The sequence below is a fragment of the Rissa tridactyla genome, chromosome Z, assembly GCF_028500815.1.
Source record: "Rissa tridactyla isolate bRisTri1 chromosome Z, bRisTri1.patW.cur.20221130, whole genome shotgun sequence".
In the NCBI taxonomy this organism is placed as follows: domain Eukaryota; kingdom Metazoa; phylum Chordata; class Aves; order Charadriiformes; family Laridae; genus Rissa; species Rissa tridactyla.
The window spans coordinates 42,138,224-42,158,603 of record NC_071497.1 but is presented as its reverse complement, the minus strand read 5'-3'; the positions used below and the strand labels follow the sequence as shown (position 1 = coordinate 42,158,603).

Genomic DNA, 20,380 nt, shown 5'->3' with positions numbered 1-20,380 from the left:
AGATGAGAAGGTGGTCTTAGTGCCAACTGCTTTCACTTGGTTGGAGACGACTAACCACAGGGCTGATGTTCCGATCACCTCTCCAGTGCTGGGGACTTCTGAGATCAAGTGAAGGGGTAACTGAAGATCTTGCTGTTGACAGCTTCAACTTTAGCTTGTGTTAGACCAATGCTCTCTTTTCCCAGTGTGTCTAAGTAATGATCCTGTGGAGTATGATTTCAGATGTGGAATCTGGCTTCTTGTCTCCACTTTTCTCTTGCCATGGCCATTTCATCTGAAACCAGGAGCAGCACATGCTGTAAGTACAGTAGTATGTGGCAGAGATGATAATCTCCATTGAATAGACAATGTGTAGCCTATTATGCTTAAAAGGGAATTATTATGCTCGCGGGTAAAGTTCTGGTGAAACATTTCTTTGAGAAAACTAGAGTTGAGGGAAAGCACTGTATAACTTGACTGAACCTGTAGGGGAACCACCTGGTTTTCATTTTGCTGGCACAGCAGTATGTTAGATCATAAAGGTTTAATCATTTTTGACATTTCAGTGCATTTATATTAGATTGCAGATGCTGAATTTCTTCATAAGTGGATCTTCTCTCCATTAAGTAAATTATGGGAAAATATTTTGTGCTATATCTTAAGAAAAAAAAATCAGTTTACGGACTGGTAACAATAGCTGGTGTTTTAAAAACATTACTGGTAATGCGTAACCCTAGTATCAGACACAGAATGTGAAATATCTTTAAGTTTCATTTATGCTGCGGATTCCCACATTGAAAGTCAGCTTACAATACTGATAAAATTAAATCCTTGCATTCTGATCTCACAGTATTGTAACATGTATACCCAGTTTCCCTGTCTGTTTTTGCTTTCATACTACCCTATAAATATTTTTTACTGTTAGGAAAAGCAAATTCTAAGTTCGATGCATAAGTGACAAATAGTTTGGTGCAAGTAATATGATGTGATTTGTACAATAATTTTTACAGTGTCAAAATCGCATTTAAATGCAACAGGACAAAAAAAAAGCCTGTATGAATATGACAAAGTTTAAGAACGTGTTTAAGAAGTCCCAAGAGCCTTCCCCAATTGTGTGTCTATAACATTTAGGGAAGTACAGCATTGGTTATGCAAACATTACTTGACAAATCAATGTTAATTTAGGACACGTTTTGAGGAGGGCATCTCAAAGAAGCAGCCCCGTTTTGCAAAGTCATTGCCCATCAGCAGCAACTCCTCTTCCAAAAATGCTGCATACATTCCTCAGTTAGAAAAAGTTTCACAAATTTTGTTGCTTCATGGACACATTAGTGTTGCACATATTCAGTTTAAGTTATAATTAAAATCAAACACATGCACAAAACCTTTTTGAACCCTACGGAAGCCCACCTTAAATTGTAGCTGTGTCATAACATTTATTGCTTGCATACGAATAGTTGCACTCTGATTATTGCTATTTTTGTCCTTGCATTTGAAAAGGAGTGTTAAAAGTCAATGGAGATCAGGTTGTTTTACTTGTGTGCATACTTAAGTTTGTGCAGTTGTTTGGGATTTGTGTCCTTCATCCAGCAGTGTTTTCATATGCATGGCCAGAATAAATCAAACCTGTATATTTGAGTAGGTAGTGGCCTTAAAATGATTTCAACATAGATTATCTGCTTCCAAATATAAGAAATATTTAATTTTGATGTTATAAACAGGAAAGTAGCTGGGAACTAAATGCAAGTGCAGTTGTTTATTCAATAAATTGCTCTCACTGTCATTTTATATCCTACTGGTATGAAGCAAGCGATACCAGATGTAAATGTGCCACAAACGGTATATTGAAGTGTAGCACAAATCAAATGCTGATGAACTTGTTGTGATCATTACTTCTTGAAGTAAGACTTTTTAAAGCACAGTTCGTAGGAATTTCTTTTCCATGAGAAAAACACAGTACAATTCCTGGTGTTTTGTTTTTTGGTTTTTTTTGGGTTTTTTTTGTTTTTTTTTTTTTTAAAAAGAAACAGATATTGAAAAATGAGTTGCCAAGCACAGACAGAACCATCTGAGCAGAGATTGAGAAAAACTGCACACAATGGGAAGACATTTCGTAGGAGTGCAGTTCATAGGTAGATGAGAATGTGTTACAGAGAGAGATATTTATTTGCTTTTAAATATAGCAAGGTATACTTATCTTTGAGAAAAGTTTGAAGGGGAGCTGATTTTTCAGCAAGGGGGAAGTCATAAACAAACTGACCCAAATAAAGTTAAACAGAGCTGTCTGCTTCTCTAAGCGCTTCTAAAATTATGTCAGCCTCTAGCATAGATGGGTTTTATTTTGCGAACAAGTTCAAAGCATTTTTTGTCAGCTGCAGATTACATTCTTTTTGGCATATTAATCAAACTGCAGACTAGTTCTTTTAGAGTTAGACTCTCTTAAGTAGTGTATCGCACTATGCTAGTTACCAGCTGTTAGTGTGGACGTTTTTATTGAATTCATATGTTACTTGATATGAGTACATTTTAGCCCCTGAAGGGGAGGGGGAAAGAAAAAGCCCTGTTTTCATTTAAAAGAAGTCACTGTGCAGATGAAAACAGCATCTGAAGAATATTGTTTGAGGTAAACAATGATAAAGTCTGTCTAAAAATGTTGTTGAGTAAATAGTGTTTTCTTGAATTTTCAAGCTAGCAATTTTCTAGACCGTTTGAGGAAGGGGGGGATTTGTTTTACAAAGGTTTTTTGTTTAATTGCAGCCTGCAGAAAACAACCCTCAAGGCAAATTGTCTGTGTGGAGAGTTTATAACGTGAGATTCATTCAGGGATTTGTTTGATCGGTTCGGACTATAGGCACAGAGATGGCCTGGCCCTATAAATCCTGTCTCCTGGACTAGTAGCAGTGCTTTCTTATCTGCAATTAATGAGGAAATTCTGTCTCAAGGGAACCATTCACTATTGAATTCTGGGGTGGGGTTTTCCCCTTTCTTTCCTAAGAGAGGGGTGGGAAGGAATTTCGTTTGACTTTGGAAAAATCTTGTAAAAATGTAAATGAAAAGACATTTCATGTTTGGGGGGGGGGGGGGGATAGGGGGGACGAGACTGCATTCTGCCAAAGAAATACAGGAGAAATATATTTTGCCTTGGAAACTTGAAACTTTTCTGTGTAATTTTCAAAGGTCAAATCGCTTTAATTCTGTTTTGGGCCTTGTTTGTGTTGTGTTTCAGCCAGCATTTTTCAGTGCACAGTAGTGACTTTTTTTTTCCTTTCCCCCCTGATTTTGCTCAGCGTAAACAGTTTCTTGCTGTGGTTACACAGACAAATATAGCAGAGAACCCTTTTCTGGGAGAAGAGTCTCCCCGTGCATTTCTTAACCATTTTTGGGAAGAATCGATCTATCTGTGCATGTGAGAGAGGGAGGCAGTAGCTGTAAACTGAAGTGACATCATATATATTACTCCCATTGATCCACTTTTAGACTAGAGCCAGGATAAAAGGAAATGGCATCAGGGAGGAAGTATGCTCGTTTAGGCACAGATCCCAGTGTGATAATGGAGTAATAATAGAAATCACGCCACTGTCAATCGGTTGCTGCATTAGTCTGAGGCACATTTCCCCTCCGAGGAGGCTTTCAATGACTTCATTCAAGTGCAGGCAGGAGCAAATGGGACATTCAGCATACCAGCTGTACTACTTCAGTGATTTGTGTCCTGGCTTAGGGGTGCAGTGCAAGCGCTGGTGCTGTGGATGCTCAAGTAGATATATCTGTGTCACATTTCATGGCTGTGAAAGGTCAGTAGTCGAATGTTTCAGTGGCATTTTTTCTAGGATAAAGGGTGAATCTGGCATTTATTGCATTTGTTAATGTAGGAATTGATAAATACGCTCCTTTGCGTGGGTGGTCTTCTGGGATGTGAGGCCGATGACCTCTGTAGCTGCCATACCAGATCTTTGACGATGCAAGATTTGTTTTCTTTGTGCTTTTTACAGGTTAGGAGTAGGATTCAGAAAGCTCATAGTTTTGTTCCAAGATTATTTGTAGGAACCCTTTCAAACCTACTAATGTCTTGACATATTCTTGTAACACAGTATAATGGCTTAAGTGTCCTATGTACTGATATGAATAAAATATAAAGTATGCTTTTTCTTAGTTCCCAGATATTTAGTATACATTGATTCATCCCCAGTAAGCTGCTTTGGTAATAGTCTGAGTTGTATCTTGAATTTGGTGACATTTTCTTTAATTCTTTCATCTTGCCATTTCCAAATACAGCCCTAGTTTTAATACTGCCTATCATTAGCAGTTTCTTTTAGAGGTAAGAGCCTAATTATTCAAACTTTAAAACGATGACATCAGGTAACACAGGGGAAGCAGGGGACAAATGGCTGTTTAGTGGCAGGACAAAGTGAACTCTTTGAAAAGGCTGAAGAGTCGCAGGAGAGGGTAAACAGTCTTAAGGGCAAGATAAAGTATACAGTGCTGGGGTACAGCTTTACAGTTGGGATGGTGTTTAATTATATGGGGTGTGACAGAAAACCTCTGGTGTGCTTGATCACAACATATTAATTTATTCCCTCTTTGTAGTGTCAGTACTCACAACTGGGGGAGGGGGAACCCTGGGAAACGTCGTATGATTTACATGCGGCAGGTGTAGGTTGGGACGGGAGCTATCTACTTTACAATATAAAGAGATGCTGTTGCAGCAGTCATTGCCATAATGAAACTATTTCTTGATACTTGCCACATTTCCTGATTGAAGGGATCTACTTCAATAATGGCATATATTTGAGCATTTTGATGGAGCATGCTCCAATACAGTTCTGAGAGTGATTTTTATATATATATATATGTATATATGTCTACACATATACATATAGATACTCACACACATATATACACATATATGTATATGTGTGTTCTGAGAGTGATTTTTATATATGTATATATATACATATATATATACACACACATATATATGTGTATATATATGTAAATGATTTTTTTAAATTTTCTATCTTTTTTTAACAGGAAGCATGACATTTTGTGTTTGGGCTGTTAAGGTGGTTTTCTGAATGTTTTCAACATGGATATACACATTGACATAGTGACGTTTATCCTGCTGTATTTTGCTGTAGCTGCATTGTGTGTTTATTATACGTATGTAAGATGTTCAATATGCATTCACAGCATATGAGTTGTTGTAAAGGAAAATGGCTTCACAATACTTGAAACGAAATTTACTTTTTGTTTTCTGCAGCATTTGTTTGGTTTTGGTAGCACTTAAAAGCAAGGGCTGCTTTGTATTAAGCATAAGGCCAACAAATGTCAAGTTGACGGTGTGTACCCCAAACAATTCTCATGGCGTGAAAGATGAGAAGTAACAGGTGGGTGGGACAAATAAGGATGGTGGTGGGGAAAACAAAAAATAACAGAGTCTGGGTTTTTTGACTGAAAATTCAAGTGTGTCAAATGTCAATTATGACGTTTATTTATAACTGTTAAAAAGCTGCTTTGGAGACAGCGTTATTCACATTGCTGTGCTTGGGGAAAAGAAGATTTCTGCACCCCTGAAGGAATTTTGTAGTAGTCTTTGCTGTGCAACTTCCGCCGAGCTTTCTGCCTCTTTCTTAGGCCGGGTTTTTCTTGTAGGCAGAGTCTCTTTTATTAAAAGGAGAGGGTAAGAAATGAGAGAGAATGTTCCTCCTTTTATTTTGTGTTGGAGGTAGCGGGAGAACAAAACGTAGTAGCTGCGCCCACTAGTGCCACTTTGGTACCGGTCTGTCCGCATTTCTCCTGCTGGTGCCCCCACCCTCTGTGCCGCTGGTGGCAAGCTCCTGCCTAGGACTTTAATTAAACGGTGAGCTGGAAACTGGTATGTAAAGTGTCGTCTTGGGCAGCTGGAACGTGGGAAAATAACAGAAGCCACGGTCTCAGATTTTTTTTTTTTTTTTTTTATTCCGCAGTATCAAATCTAAACTGAAAAGAGTTGAACGTGTAATTCCAAAAACTCTTCACCCATCATGCAGCACTAAGCAGAGGTAGATTAAGGACGCGACTGTTGCTCTGCTGCTGTGCTTTTGTTGGCTTCAATGAGATTCTGTAATGTTGTCTTAAACAGTAGCTTTCTGTGGGTGAATCTGTATAGCAATTATACTGGAAATATATTATAAAATAGTAATTCTCAGCTGTTCTGTACCTATGTATTCAGGCAGCTGTTCTACAGTTTCTACAAATTAAGTATTTCTCTGCTGCCTTTGTAGTTAGCAGAGGACGCTTTCTAAATCAGAAGTTACCTTTCTGTGTGTGGCGTTCTGCAACATTTTGGATTTTATTAGTGTTCAGAATGAATTCACTTGCCAAGCAGAGCTACTTCCCAGGAGCCTTCCCTGTTTTATTTTTTAGAGTGTCTCACCATCCCCCAGGCGGCTGCTGTTGGACTGTGCAATAAACATTCAAGTTGGCATTTTAGTAGTTGTCCTGAAATTGAAATATTCAATATTTTTAAATGTCTGACTATTTTTAACAACTCCATTTTGTTGGCAGGCTTCGGTACCACTTAGAGAAACGTTCCAGTAAGGGCCAGTAAGATGTGAGATTTTTTCAGTTTCCAAGAATACAACTTTAATAATAAAAAAATGGAAGGAAATCAAAATGTGGGGAAACCAAAGCATTAAAATCCTAGAGATCTCTTTTCCTCTTTATTCTGATTTAGGTACTGATTTAGGTACTGATTTAGGCTAAATTATGTCAGACTGAAAGGGAAGAAAATGTCGTGTTGCTTAGTCTGCTGTTAAGGGTGATATTTTACAGATTAAGATTTATCAGAAGATCCTTAATATCTTCATGGACTTGCTGTCAGAGATGAGGGGTCCAGGCTTGTTCGGTCCACATAAACAGCTGTGGCTGCGGAGTGTGTTGTTTCCTACAGCCGACTTAATTTTGTGCATGCTTAGCACATTGGCTCAGCAGAGGGAGACCTGGGCAGCAAGGTGGGAGGAGAGAATCACCAAATGTGATAAAAGCTGGAAGTAGTGTTAAAGTAACAGGATATCTTTTTTCATTAATCTGTCTGGAGAACATTAAAAGTAAAGCAGTGCTAGTTTCTTTTTGTGCGCAAAAGCTTAAATTCACATTCTTTCTCCTTTCTTCCTTCGTCTTTTGGTGCCCCGCAATGTTGAATAGTGGGGAAAGCTTTGGGGCATATAACAAACTTCTGACTGATCACCCTGAACCCTCAGTTTCCAATAGATGTTTCCTGGCAGCTGGTGTAATTTCTCCCTGAACTCTGTTTGAATTATTTATTTGTTCATCCAATAAGCCTATTAAACAGAGCACTTAAGCACTTGCTACATCAGACTTCTTGTGCTTTTTCTTTTTTGGTTGCATGAGGTTCAACTTGAGTTAGTCAGGCTACTAAGTATATGTACATATATAGGTAGATATATACTGTGTGTGCCACAAACATAACATTCATGTGTCTTTACCGTGTAATGATGGGTGGCTTGTGACTCATTGCACTAGAATATGCCGCAGAGTGCGTTGTTACAACACTTGTGTCATTTTTTTGTATTGTGTTTCCTCGTTCACTGGAAGAATATCATGCAGTCTGCTCATATAACAGATAAAAAAGCCACTCTTAAAAATTGTACGTTCATATGTCTGTTTTTTTCCTGAAGTTATGCACTGTAAATTATTCTCTTTTTTTATTCTTTCCAAGCCCAAAGAAAGTGGAATTACTTAGCATATGTATTCCATAAAAATCTTAATAAGCTATGATTACGTTTCAATAAGATAAGCATGGTTTAGATCGCTTCTAACTATAGTAATGAAAACCATGGAAATGAGTCTTAATCGGGCCCCAGCACAGAGTCTTTCAGAACACAGACACATAAACCCTGAGGTGTTCCAGAAACCAGCCAGAAGTTCTTCTTGTATTTCAAGCACATGCTGGAAGTACACAGGTTAACACAATCTTGTCCTCTTTGGTTTGTTTCCGTTTAATCGCTCAGTTAGTAGAGAACTTTATTCACACATGGCATTTATTTTCCTCTTAGCTTCTCCCTGACCAGCTGGTCTTACTTCTGGAGACTCTCTTGGAGGAGAAGACATTGTGTCCTAGAATACTGCAGCGCTTAGAGAAAACATACCAGCTCCGGGAGCAAGATGCTGAGGTAATTCACTTTAAAAAAATCTCCCTAACATAGGCCATTGTGTTGTTGACCAAGAGTGATAGTGTTCCACTGGGATCCAGGCTCATTCAAGTTCTTTTTTCCATCTCTAAATCTGAAATTGGATGTGTTGTTGCATCTTCAGCTGCGTTTGCATACCATGATGGCAGGAGACAGTGCAGCATAGATGTCATTACTATTGATCATGTACCTTGGGCAGCACATTTGCTCAAGTGTTAAATTTCTCACTAGGTTATGGTGACTGTGAGCCCAGTTCATTTTAGTTGTGTGTATTGTCTCCAAATGCAATCGTGTCTGTTACGGTCTAAAATTACTCTTCCCCGTGGCCAGCCCGTATTGTTCCCCTTTGAGTGCTCTGAAGTCTCAGCTGAGATTTAGAAAAGTTTGCTCTCAAGAGAGACTACAGTATGTTCTGGTTTTGAGCATGAGTTTAGGGGGGAATTGGTTCTTTGCAGTTTCTCCTAGTAAGTGCCAGGGATATTAACAGACCCTGAGGAAAACACTCTTTTATATGATATTGTAAACGCACCTTCCCCATCACAGGCACATACGAAGCTAGCATCCCTGCTCCAAAGAGCTTAATGTCTTTGGGGGGCAAACCAGCAAATCCTTATTGCCACACGCAGCACTAGCTATTTTGTAGAGTCCCATGGATTTCTCAGGCTGGGAGGGTTATGACAGTTAAGGCAGCAGAAAGCACCCTTGCAATGAGTCTTATCTTTGAGTACGTAGTATTCAAGAGGTGAGATAAGACGATGGCATCAGTCATGAAAATAAAGGATGTGTAGATTTATATATAAGCGAGGGGTAGTTATGAAGTAGCATGTGATCAAACTAATGTGCAGTGAGGGAGCACGGTAAACTTAACATGACATTTGACTCTTGTTTAATTAAAACCTACTGCGAAGGCTGTGGAAAGTCAGTGTACACGACTTACCCTGTTATAATTGGAACTTTATGGCAATAACTAAGATTGAAGGAGAGAGCAAAATTTTTTTTGTTACTCTTAATGCTGAAGTTGCTGGGTGGTTGCTTATAAGCGCTTGCGAATCCAAACATTAACGTAAAGATCGATAGAACAGAGGTCTAGCTTTTTCTCAGAAAAAAAGTGGACATTTCAACTGTTGTCACTTACTGCACCTTTCTACTTTTCTGTTGGTACAGGTTTCCAAATGCCAGATTTGTTTTTAATTAGTACTTGAAACAACATTTCTATTTATAGTTATTTGAATATATTTTAGTCACATCTGAATACCAGTGAAATGTCAGGGGTTCTATAATGGGAAGAGGAATTAATAGGGAGATAGATCAAAGCAATAGCTGTGGTGTTGCTGCTTCGTGCCTGTGAATTGTAAGCACCAGGCCACAAGCTTTGGTTTCTCAGGTTTTTCCTTCTCTCCACTTTCACGCTTGCTTTCTTCCTTGTGGTGTCATATAGAAATACACAAGCAACCTGTCAGAATTTTCTCTTTTTTTTTTTAAAAAAGAACTCACAAAATTATGGCCTCAGTGAAAGGAGCATAATCTGAATTTTATTTTACAAGGTGAAACCAAGGGCTTAGCAGACGTGGAGAAGTACAACTGAGATAACGTTACCGTTAGCATTTTACCAGTCCTCAGACGCCAGACACCTGCAGTCCTTTAAAGGAAATGTTTGCTTACACTCCCTCACGCACCTGAGGGAAGGACTTTTTAATGCCCCTTTCTCCAGTATGTCCCCAGGGAGGTTTTCTTGTCGTGACCCAGGGGCATAGACCCACAGTCCAAGCCTATAGCTAAGCTGTTCTTGTCTAGATTTGATTTATGAGGACATTAATCACTTAGAGTGATCCTGTTGTGTTACTGGAGTTCAGATGTCCTCACTAAATGAACGTCAGAAATGGATCTTTAAAAATACAAGCATAAAAAATTGCAGGCAGGCCAGTAAGAAAAGAAAGCTGTGAATGGCAGAGGATTTTTGTAAATAACATTGTCACCTGTGTTCCATCCAGCAGGAGGAAGTTAAGAAATAAGAACTTGTTTTCTTATTTTTGACAAGTAGTGTTTATGTTCACATTAATCTTCCAGTAGGGATCAGCAATGATATGGCTGGTAGTATATGAGAGTGGTACACAAAGTAAGTTTTTTTGTGTTTTAAACAAAGTTTGTTCTTAAAAATTGTACATAAAAAGTTGTCTGCACACTCAGGAGTTGGACAGCTTTCCCTGTATGTGTTGTAGGTATCTAAAACGTCTTCTACAGCATCAGAGGGAGTATAAATAATAGCATGTGTATGTGTTGCTGAGTACTCTTGTGAGGGCAAGAATGTTCCACACTTTGCGTACTTAGGTGAAAAAGTGAAGGATTTGGATAATCTCACCTCATCAGATAAGTGTGTTGGGGGGAGCAAAGGGGACAGCTGGCTGGTGGATTTTACTGTTGGGATGAAATCAGCAGAGAACCACCCTGTTTTGTCTTTGCCCGTTTTAAAGGAGCTGAATGTTCTGTATGGACAGTTCAGTCCTGTAGCACGCTGACATTGAAGCACCACACCAAAGCTAGCTCTGGAAGAGTACTGGGGAAAAGTTGCCCAAGGTTGCTTGAGCTTGGTTGACTGGAAATGAGATACATGTGCATTGGGCTTGTTTTGTCTCGGACTTACTTTGCAGTTCACTCATCGAGAAGGCTGTGAAACACCACTCACCAACTCAAGTTTCACGAATGCTGCAAGAGGGCTTATTATTGGGGATCATTTTGTCCTACACAAGTACAGCATGTGACGTCCTGGTTCATGTTTCTTAAAGCTTTTGTATCTGTATTTCTGAAGCATGTTTATTTCGACTTTAAGGTTCTGCGCACTTGTTGTTGTAAAACGGCACACAGCTGGCAGTGTCTGCACTTGCCCACAGCAACATGCAGGTCTGTCCTCAGTCAGTGAAGGTTGCCAACAGCACTGTTTGGTAGTCCTGACCACTTGTTATGACATGCATATCCAGTCTTAGCAAGGTAAGGACACACCTTACTTCAGAAAGGAGAGGAGGGTTTGCAGCAGGTTATCTGCCTTGTTTTGATTCCTTTGTAGCAGCCAGGAGAGGAGGGAGGTGTGAGTCAGCCTTTGCCTGGAATTTAACTGTTGACGTTTCTTCAAGGAGTGCTCAAGGTGTGTCCTTCCTGGGATCTCCTCAGCCGCTCAGTGTAGTTCCTGTCCTCTCTCAAATGAGGTCTCACGACAGATATGTAGCTCCAGAGGAGGGTGGGACGACAGTGGTAGCCACTCCATTCTAAGACAGACACTGGTTTGAATATTCAGCTAAAAAAAAAATCAGAGGTGAGGTAACATATTTCTGATTCACAATGCATAACACATCTCTGACAGCAACCTTTGAGCTGTGAGAGCCAGAAATGAGATACTGGTGGCATAATCCTGTTTCAAACTGGTCTACCCCCAGTATTGGGTGCTACCAGAGGCTTGCAGGGCATCTGCTTAATTTGTGACTCCCTCCTATTTTTTTTCCAGTCCACTTCTATAACAAATCATGATTTCATTTTCCATTTACTGTTCAAACCTTGGAACATCTGCAAAGGCACAAAACTACAAGGTTTTTTTTTCCAGATTTTAAATTCACTGGTGTAATTATTTGAATTGAGCATATCCAATATATCTTTAAATACTGTTTTGAGAGCAATGAAGGTTTCAAAGTTTAAAGCCATTTATCCAAGACCTCTCAGTGCCTTGAGCCCATTATGTCTCAGACCTTGTCAGACAAGAGGGAGGCAATGGTATGGAAAAATTATTGTGTCCTCAGTTTTCTCTTCCTGTTCACTATTTTCTTGCTGTGCTGCTTCCCACTACATAATAAGGTAGCTCATAGATAGGCTACATCTCCATCATGTACCACGTCCTGTGTCCAAGAGAAGCATTATAGAAGCTGGCGCAGTCTGAAGATGACAAAGTCCAGCTGGGAGGTTCAGCGGACTGAGGAGAACTGGGATATGTTATAAAGAGGCTACAGTTGCCATCAGACAGCACAGCAGGATAACAGATTTGAAGGAGGGTCTGGGTTTGGTTTTCTTTCGTTTCTTTCTGAGGTGGCCGGTTTTTGCAGATATTTAATTTATTCAGTATCTAGTGTCTGGCAGAACATGGACAGTTGGCCTACATGGAAAGTTTCTGGTTGCTAGTATTTTTTTTAAGTCTGCCTAACTTTGATGACACCTTGACTATGCAAGCTTATCTTGTTTGAGCATATGCTGTTGAGGACTGTCATTTAAAAAAATTGGAATCAGTGACTTACAAATATCTACAGACAACACTGGGAGCTCGGGATAACACTCAGTGAATCTGTTAACTAGAAGAGCCCTGTGATTATTTCCATTATTTCTGTTCTAACATCTTCATTTGGTCAGGGAGAGGCCTGTAGTGTGCGCGTGTACACAAGATCACAGGACAGATGGGTAGCCTGCAGAATAGTAAAAAAAGGCTACAGGGAAAAGAGCACCAAGGCCATAGGAGGTGACGCTATTTCTGCAAGTGTGTTTTACTTGTTGCTGAATTATCTAGAACCTGGTGATAAAAAACAGAGAATGTGTATGAAGCAGAAAGATTTATGATGTATTTCCCCAGACTTTTCACCGTAGAGTTAGCTTTTCTTTCTTTCCTACTGCAGGCATCACTTTTTTATAAAATATCTTGCCTGCACAGCATATGGAAAGTTGCTTTGTTAGTTTTCCTTGTCTCAGCAAGTTGGCTGAAATGCTCTTCACTTACATAATGCTTTCCCTGTATTCAGGATCATAATGTGGTATATTTTGGGGAGAGAGGAGCGACTATAACTGTTTCTGCAGAAAATGTGAGTAAAATGAGTTAAGAGCATAACATCGTCAGTCATGTGGGTGGCACAAAGCCATTCTCACACAACTGCTTCATTGTGCATGAGGTCTGCCTATGAGACCGAGGCTATAAAGTGGTGGCATCTTATTTCACTGAGAGAAATCCAGTCATGCTAATACAAACCATATAAGGTGCTTGGCGTCCTAAAAGTGGTGAGAATTGTATTTAGGACAAAATAACTTTGATTCATTGATCTTTCCTATTTCCTAGTCCATGAAAAGCTGGCAGACGTGGAGGTACAAATGAATCACAATGCAATATCTGTCTTGCCGCTTCCCATCTGATGGGGACTGCCTTGAGCTGAGCACATTCTCGCACTGCGTTATTCAGCTGTCCTGCTGGTTGTGGCTGGGCATTGTTGGAAGGCACCCTTATGGAACAGAGCTCTGTAGAGCGCTCTGTAAAGCTGGATGGGAAAAGAGAACTGCTTGGGAAAGGTCAGTCCGCGCTCGCAGGCAGTCGAGGCACTCGGTGAGCTTTCCTTTCAGCGCAGCCACTGGGCTAGTCCTCCCTTGGGGCAGTGGCTCAGGAGCAGTCTCCAGCTTTTGAGTAAAATTACCAATGTGTTGCAAATACCTCCACGGGCTTGCCGGTCCTTCTTGACTGGACCATGGAGCAACAGATAGGCACAATTCAGATAGTGGTGTTGCAATCCAGCACGATCCCTTTCCTTGACCTGTGTCGTTGTTGGTATGAACCACCAATTCAATAGATGAAAAGGTAACAGCTTGAGCTGATGGCATATTACAGGACGCTACTTTCTTCAGAAGATAAGTGAATACAATAATTTTTTTGTTTCTGCAAAAGTAAAAATAGTTTCCATACTTATTCCATATTGAAACATACAGTTTATTATTCAGTTTCAACTCAAGTCAGGAGGAGATGCCTTATTTTGTATGTGAGAACATGTTTTGCAGGACTTACAAAGCTCCTCTGGAAACTTATCAGGGCTGCAAAATAAATTTCACCTGTCTTTTCCTTTCTTAATGTTATATTCAGAGCGTTATTGTGGCACTAGATATAGGTAAGATTACACTGACTAATTTTCTATTTACAATTGAATTGCAATTAGCAATTCAGTATTTAGGAATTTAGAAAAAGCTCTGTAGAGCAGTCAGCCTGCATGCCAGATTTGTTTCTGGAATAAATCAGATTTGAGGTTTGTATACACAATTGTAACTAAGGCAGTATGTTCATTAAATGTAAAAGAAAGAAGAGAGAAGAAATGCGAGTTTTTACAAAGTGAAATCTCTGTACTATTATCAGTGTGATGCTTTTCACACTTATCCTCACAGAAATATTTTTTTTTTTGCCTGCTCTTCTCCTGATACTTCCTCTGCCAAATACTATCAAAGAATATCTCGCTACCATAGAAATCGTTCCCATTTTCATGAGTTAAGGGGCTCATTTCAGAGTACAGTGGACCATCCCCAACACCTACAAAGGAAATGCGTTGACCAGAGCAGCAGCCACTTGTCCAAAGGTCCTCTGTGATCGTGATACATTTTGAGTTTTCACTCTGTTTCATGTTCTTACTTGTGCTGCATCTAAATGCAGTTTGCAGGCTCTTTGATCTTTGGTGCAGGTGGTACTGGTATTACTATTGGTAAAGATAGTTTTGAACAAGCGTGCATTTGCAGGAGTTGGATTTTTTTCCCAATGAAAGAAACTTTGAAAAGGGTATCTTATAGGAATATGGCACTTGCTTCCCAGAGATGAGGCCCAAAATTCAGAGAGAGGCTAAGAAAATGGGAACAGGATGAGGGAAAAACGCCTCCAGTAACAGCGGTGGGAGTTGTCCCCTGGGTCTGGTTAGGATGAATTTGTAAGACTGACCAAGGGATAATTCAAGTAGCTTTTCGGGTTTGTTTTGTTGCTGCATGCAAAAGATGGGGGCTTTTCCAGCCACTTGAGAAGAACAGAAAATCCCTCCATCAGCGTTAGCTCTCTGAAGGGCATGATCTATGCGCAAGATTTATGGAGCACTGGAAATAGCTTTGCACCAGTCAGCACTCCCGATCCCGCACCCTTCCAGGAGCCAACAGCAACACGTTTGTTCCAAGTGATCTCACTCGCTGCTGGGTGGCATTAACAGGAGTTTCCAAGCCCCTGACTGGTGCCATTGCCGGTGTGTTCACTTATCGCCCCTTACTTTTCTAACTGGTTTGGGGACTTAATTTCCTCCTTATGTGGCAGCCCAACAACTTAGCGAGACTTGGAAAGTGGGGGAGCTGATGGTAAGAGGAAACCAAATATGGAATTGGGTTGGTTCGTATTTTTTTTTACTGTTTATCCAAAGAATCCACGGAGGAAGGGATTGGAGATAATTCCTGCTTTTCTATGCCCTATTGTCTGGAAAGGAGAACGAAATGGTAGAGTCCTCTTGGCTTTTGAAATCAATCCCAAAGGTGCTCCGAACTGGGTGCAACAGCTTTAAATAAAATTTTATGCGGTATTTCTGTGTAGGGCGATACAAACCTAGCACTGTAATACGAACTACCTGGCCTCGTCATGAAATTTAAAAGGTTGCCCTGTTTGTTTGCATATATAATATAGCACTGACATAGCAGCCAGGGTACCAAGGAGAATGTAGTTTTAAAAATACAAACAAAGACTCCTACCTATCACCAGTAGGGTTTTTTTGTTTCATTATGAAGCTGTGGGGATTTTTGTGCTTGTGTGCTGCATCCTATTTGTTTGTTGTGTTTGGTTGCGTTAATTCTGAACCCACCACCCCCACCTCACCCCCCCAAAAAAAAAGCCCTGAAGATACTTTCTATTTCAAATAAACTGATTTTGAGGCTACATCCAAACATCTTATCTAGTACTTCTCATTCCTGTATAAAGGCTGACTGCAGAAGCAGGTTATGCCTGGATAGGACCACAGAGTTGGAAAAAATCTGCTATGCTGTAAGCCTGTGAGGTCTAAATAGTGCAAGAAACAGCACAATTCAACACTGCTAACTGTAGCTGGTTCTGACGTCATTACCTTCACCGCACCGATCTGGTCCCACTGCTGAGTCACTGACTTAATAATGTGTGGGTAAAAGTCTGCAGTCCTCCTTTCAACTCTGTGCCATGTAAATACCTTTGGGGTTGCAGTGTCCTGGAGAGGAATTTTGTTGTGTTCCACATGGGGTAAGCATCATCCTAAGCAGCAATGGTCACTGTGTTCTTGGGGGCAGGGAATAAAGGAGGAGAAGCTGACTCAAAAACCTGAAACACGGAGTAAAATCTAGGTGTTCTCATTCCAGGACTGAGCATGTTTCTTCCGAGTTTATAAAATCAAGATATATTTCACTTAGTTCTTGCTGGGGTTTGGGGAAAGTGGGATGTGTGAGAGTGATGTGAAAGGTCTTTGTCTTTAGAGTCAAAAGCTTGTGCTTAATTGTCATGAAAATTGGAAGGAAGTTTTTACACTATGCAAAATTGGAAGGATGTGAGCACAGGCTGTGTAGGCTGGCTGTGGCCTAAGCTGTGGAAAAGCTAGGCAGCCACATTGTTCATTGCCTGGAATTTGAATCTTACTTTCATATGGAGCTCCAGATTCTGTCTATGACAGTAGTCTTGCCTGGAAATCACAAATGTTTGGACTGCAGTCACTGTGGGAGACCAAAGATAAAAGGAAGGCACTTTTTTTGCCTCTAGTTACAAGAGGGAGGAGATAGCGAGATGGAGAGAGGAGCATAAGCAAAGGGGATAGCTTACCATTGCCTTGATAGTTGCGGCAGCCTTTCCTTTTGCTGAACAGGAGTTATAATTTAATAATAATTGGTAACAGACAGTTGGTGTGCTTGATCTCAAACTTTTCAGAGCTGGATTTCTGCTTCAGTTGTATGGCTGTTTATGTGCTTTTTTTCACACTACAATGTTTGGTTTTATAAGCACAGCATGCTTTTATGTGCATGTATAAATAGCTTATGCTGAAATACGTACACAAACACTGTATGGTTAAAAACGCTAGACAGAGACAGCCGGGAGAGACAGTGGTGATGGGAAGTATTTGAATCACTTGCAACTTTGATATAAAAAAAAAAAAATTACGGTGATACCAGAGACATTCTAGCTGTTATGGTAGATAGGCTTTTCAGTAGGGTGTCAGAGTGAATGTGTTATGTGAGATGGAGAGGCATTTGTCGTGATGCATTTCAAATAAGATGTCAGTTGGGACGTATACATATGCCCTTGCTGAAGGTATGGGGCTTGTCCCAGAAGTTCTTCTTGGTGGAGGCTCCTGTGTGGGGTTGATTGTACCGGAGGTTGGGACCCGGTCTTCCTTCCCCTCCCTCTGAAGTTCAGGATCTCCTGGTCCCTGGCACCCTCTCCTTACTCTCCCTGAGCCCGTGTGCCTTCATGCCTGTAGCCATCCTCACCACAGCACCCAGCTGGCAGAAGGGATGAGCAGGACGGGCAGGATCAAAGCCATGGGAGCATCCCGCCAGCCCTCCAGCGAGGAGAGGGAAGGCGTGAGGTGCTGCAGGGTCGGGCACGGGTGCAGGTCTGGCACCGCCAGCAGCAGGGATGGGATACTGCCTGTTCTGATGCAGAGTCCCGCTAGGAACACCAGCACCTCTCCCAGTGCCGGGGCAGAAGGCAGCCCTGCTCCTGAGAGCCAGCAGCACCACCGCAAAGCGAAGCTTAGCCCACATCTCCGGTGACATTGTTAGAAAGGCAGCCAGTGACGTCTTTTCTGCCATCTTCATCTTGCTGCAAGCTGTGAACAGCACTAGCGCTCCGGCGTGCTTAACAGGCAATAATGAAAAGGCAGGGGAAACAGGAAGCAGTTGGTTCCAGTATAAGTACTGTATTTATGTTTTTAATTAAGGCTTATTTTTAAAAACCTTTGTTTTTCAAATTAAGTGCGTTCACATGCTGTGTTAAACATTTCCTTACCTCACTTGCACTATGATATAGGAGGCGCTCCCCCCGGCACGGAGATGTCGGCAGCGCAAATGGGAACGGGGTGAGCAAAGCCTTTGGGCACAGTGGGGACATGATCTCCCAGCAGAGGCCACTGTCGTGGTGCTGGTGGCCCTCTTCTCATCTAACCATGCTGTGGGTCACTGGCCTATCATCACTTTCTTGGTCTCCCGTAAAAGAAGAACGAAAACTGGAGGCCAGATCCTGTTGTGTGTCCGTCTCCTGTTAGACGGGGTGAGGAGGGGCGGGCTGAGCAGCATTGGGATTACAGAATTAGGCATCCTAACCGAGTCACTTATTCACAGTGACAGCTTTGACACCAGAAGAGAGGCACCGCCTGTGCCACCTTTGAAGAAGGATTAGACATGGCTTCTTAGCCGCTTGCTTTTTCTGACTTCTTTTGGAAAATGTTCTACTACGCGGATGTCATTGACCACAGATGGGGCCCACATGGGGAGAAGAGTGTCTGGTCGCTAATTGGGAGCTCTCTGTTTGTGAAACTGAGGTGGGGAAAAAGGGGCATTTGTCTTTTCCAAACAAGTCCTCGGCGTGTGCTTCATTGCCAGGAATGAATCTTTTCCTGAAAAGCTGCCCTTCAGTCGCTATGCCTTTCTGATCACAGAGAGCAGCAGGGATGCCCCCTGCTCTGCTAGGACTTTCATAAGCAGCATGTTTGGCGATTTCTGGGCTTCTGTATGCTTATGCGGAAAAGAGCCTCCATGCTGGCTGTGGAGAAGCATATGGTTTATTTGGAGGTGGCAGCGGAGTCACGTGTTTACAGCCTATGGGAGCTGGAGAAGAGGGATCTGATTAGGTTGCTCTTAAGCAAGGCTGTGGTTCTACAGAAGCTTTTTAACAGTAAGTTTCAATTGCATTACGTTGAATTGGGGAGCGGAGAGGATGGGAAGGAAATACATGCCCATAAATCACATTTGTAAGGGTGCAAAGGTTCAGGCCTGCACCTGTTGGTAATTGAGGCTTCCACAGCTGTGGAGCATGCTGCCTGACCTGCTGGCAAACTTGTGCAGTTACAGGTTCGGATGCTGCCAGTTGTCCCACAGTCTGCTGTTGACCAAACAGCAGAATTTGTTTTTTAAAAGCTTGATTGGGCAACACCTCTCTTTTCTGTTCTGGAGGCAGCTGCTGCATGAGCTCTGCCCACAGCACTCTTGTCAGTGCCATGGCGTGGACAAAGGAGACAGGGCTTGCAAACCCTCCTTCACTGTTGCCAGCACCCCTCATCATGTGCCATTGCTTGATCTATGCAGAAATGCAAATCAGAAGGAGTAAAATGAATTAAGGAAGTAGGATAATGCTATACCAATATTACCAAAATCTGAAGTTTGGTATCCTGATAATATTATATTTTGAGTTGCTTTTTAATGACCAGTTCATACTCCAGGTTTTACAGTATTTAGACCTCTACATAGTTCTCCTCACAATGACAGTTAGCTCCTGATAAAGTAATTTTGATTATCCAGGCCATTTCTACCTTAGGGTTTCCTGAATGACCATGCTACATTTTGCTGGGTTGTGAGTGTGCTGGGACACTCACACTGTGGGACACACAGAGGGAGAGCAGGTTGTCTGAGATGGCAGGAATCGCCTGTACAATCAGTGATGTCCAACACAGAACGTCGTGGGGCTCAGTGAACTCAATTGGCCCCAGGTCCAGCTAACCCTATCCCCAATGAACAGCAATTCTTCCCAGTACTCAAAATAAAATGCAGCACGAGTAAGGCTACCAAAAGCAATTTTTTTAAAATTTCAAGTGTTATCATAATTTTGACCATAGCTCTGTAAAAGTAATTGTCTAATACTGAGAAAGAGCATTGCACTGTAATAAACAGTGTTAATTGAACCTTGACACTATGAGGGTCTCAGGAAAAAAGTTTGCCATCAAAGATGCCTGCTGCTGTGACGCTGTATCTGGCCTATGTTGTCTTTGGCCGTGCAGTGTTGTCCAAGCAAGTGCTACGAGATGTGAGAGAGAAACTTAGGCTATGAAAAGTCCAGGAGTTTTTGGTCCAGAATACAAGCTCGTTTAAGCCGTTAGACAGCTTCTTTGCTCAGTCTCCTGAGAAATCCTTGGCATACACAGTAATCTTCATTACAGAATCCTTGTCAGAATGATGAATCCATTCTGCTCGCATCCAGTAGGTTTTGGCTAGTGAGTACATTTTTTCAGATTGCCAAACTGGTACTCTGACAGCACAGTTGTAACACACATGGCTGTTTCATTGCTGCTTCTGAGCTGCTTCAGCATCCCTGATCATCTTGCTTGAGTAAATGTTCATGAAATGAAATTTGCATGCTAAAGCATGTGTATCCTGTGGCATAGAATCATAGAATCATAGGGTTGGAAGGGACCTCTGGAGATCATCTAGTCCAACCCCCCTGCCAGAGCAGGGTCACCCAGAGC

General features: G+C 41.4%; 1 protein-coding gene across 9 annotated transcripts in view; it reads left to right on the top strand.

Annotated features, from left to right (window-relative positions):
• AOPEP (aminopeptidase O (putative)) overlaps window positions 1–20,380 on the top strand; it is a 213,204-nt gene that overhangs the window by 176,464 nt on the left and 16,360 nt on the right. For 8 of the 9 annotated variants that reach the window (XR_008463670.1, XR_008463668.1, XR_008463667.1 and 5 more), the window contains one exon: window positions 8,034–8,150. The exons of the other annotated variant lie outside the window; for it this stretch is intronic. Coding sequence is in view for 5 of the 8 variants with exons in the window: in XM_054184649.1 (XP_054040624.1) it covers window positions 8,034–8,150 (117 nt within the window). In the remaining 3 variants the exon portion in view is untranslated. Of the gene's footprint in view, window positions 1–8,033; window positions 8,151–20,380 lie in introns of those variants that run through there. 9 annotated transcript variants of the gene reach the window in all.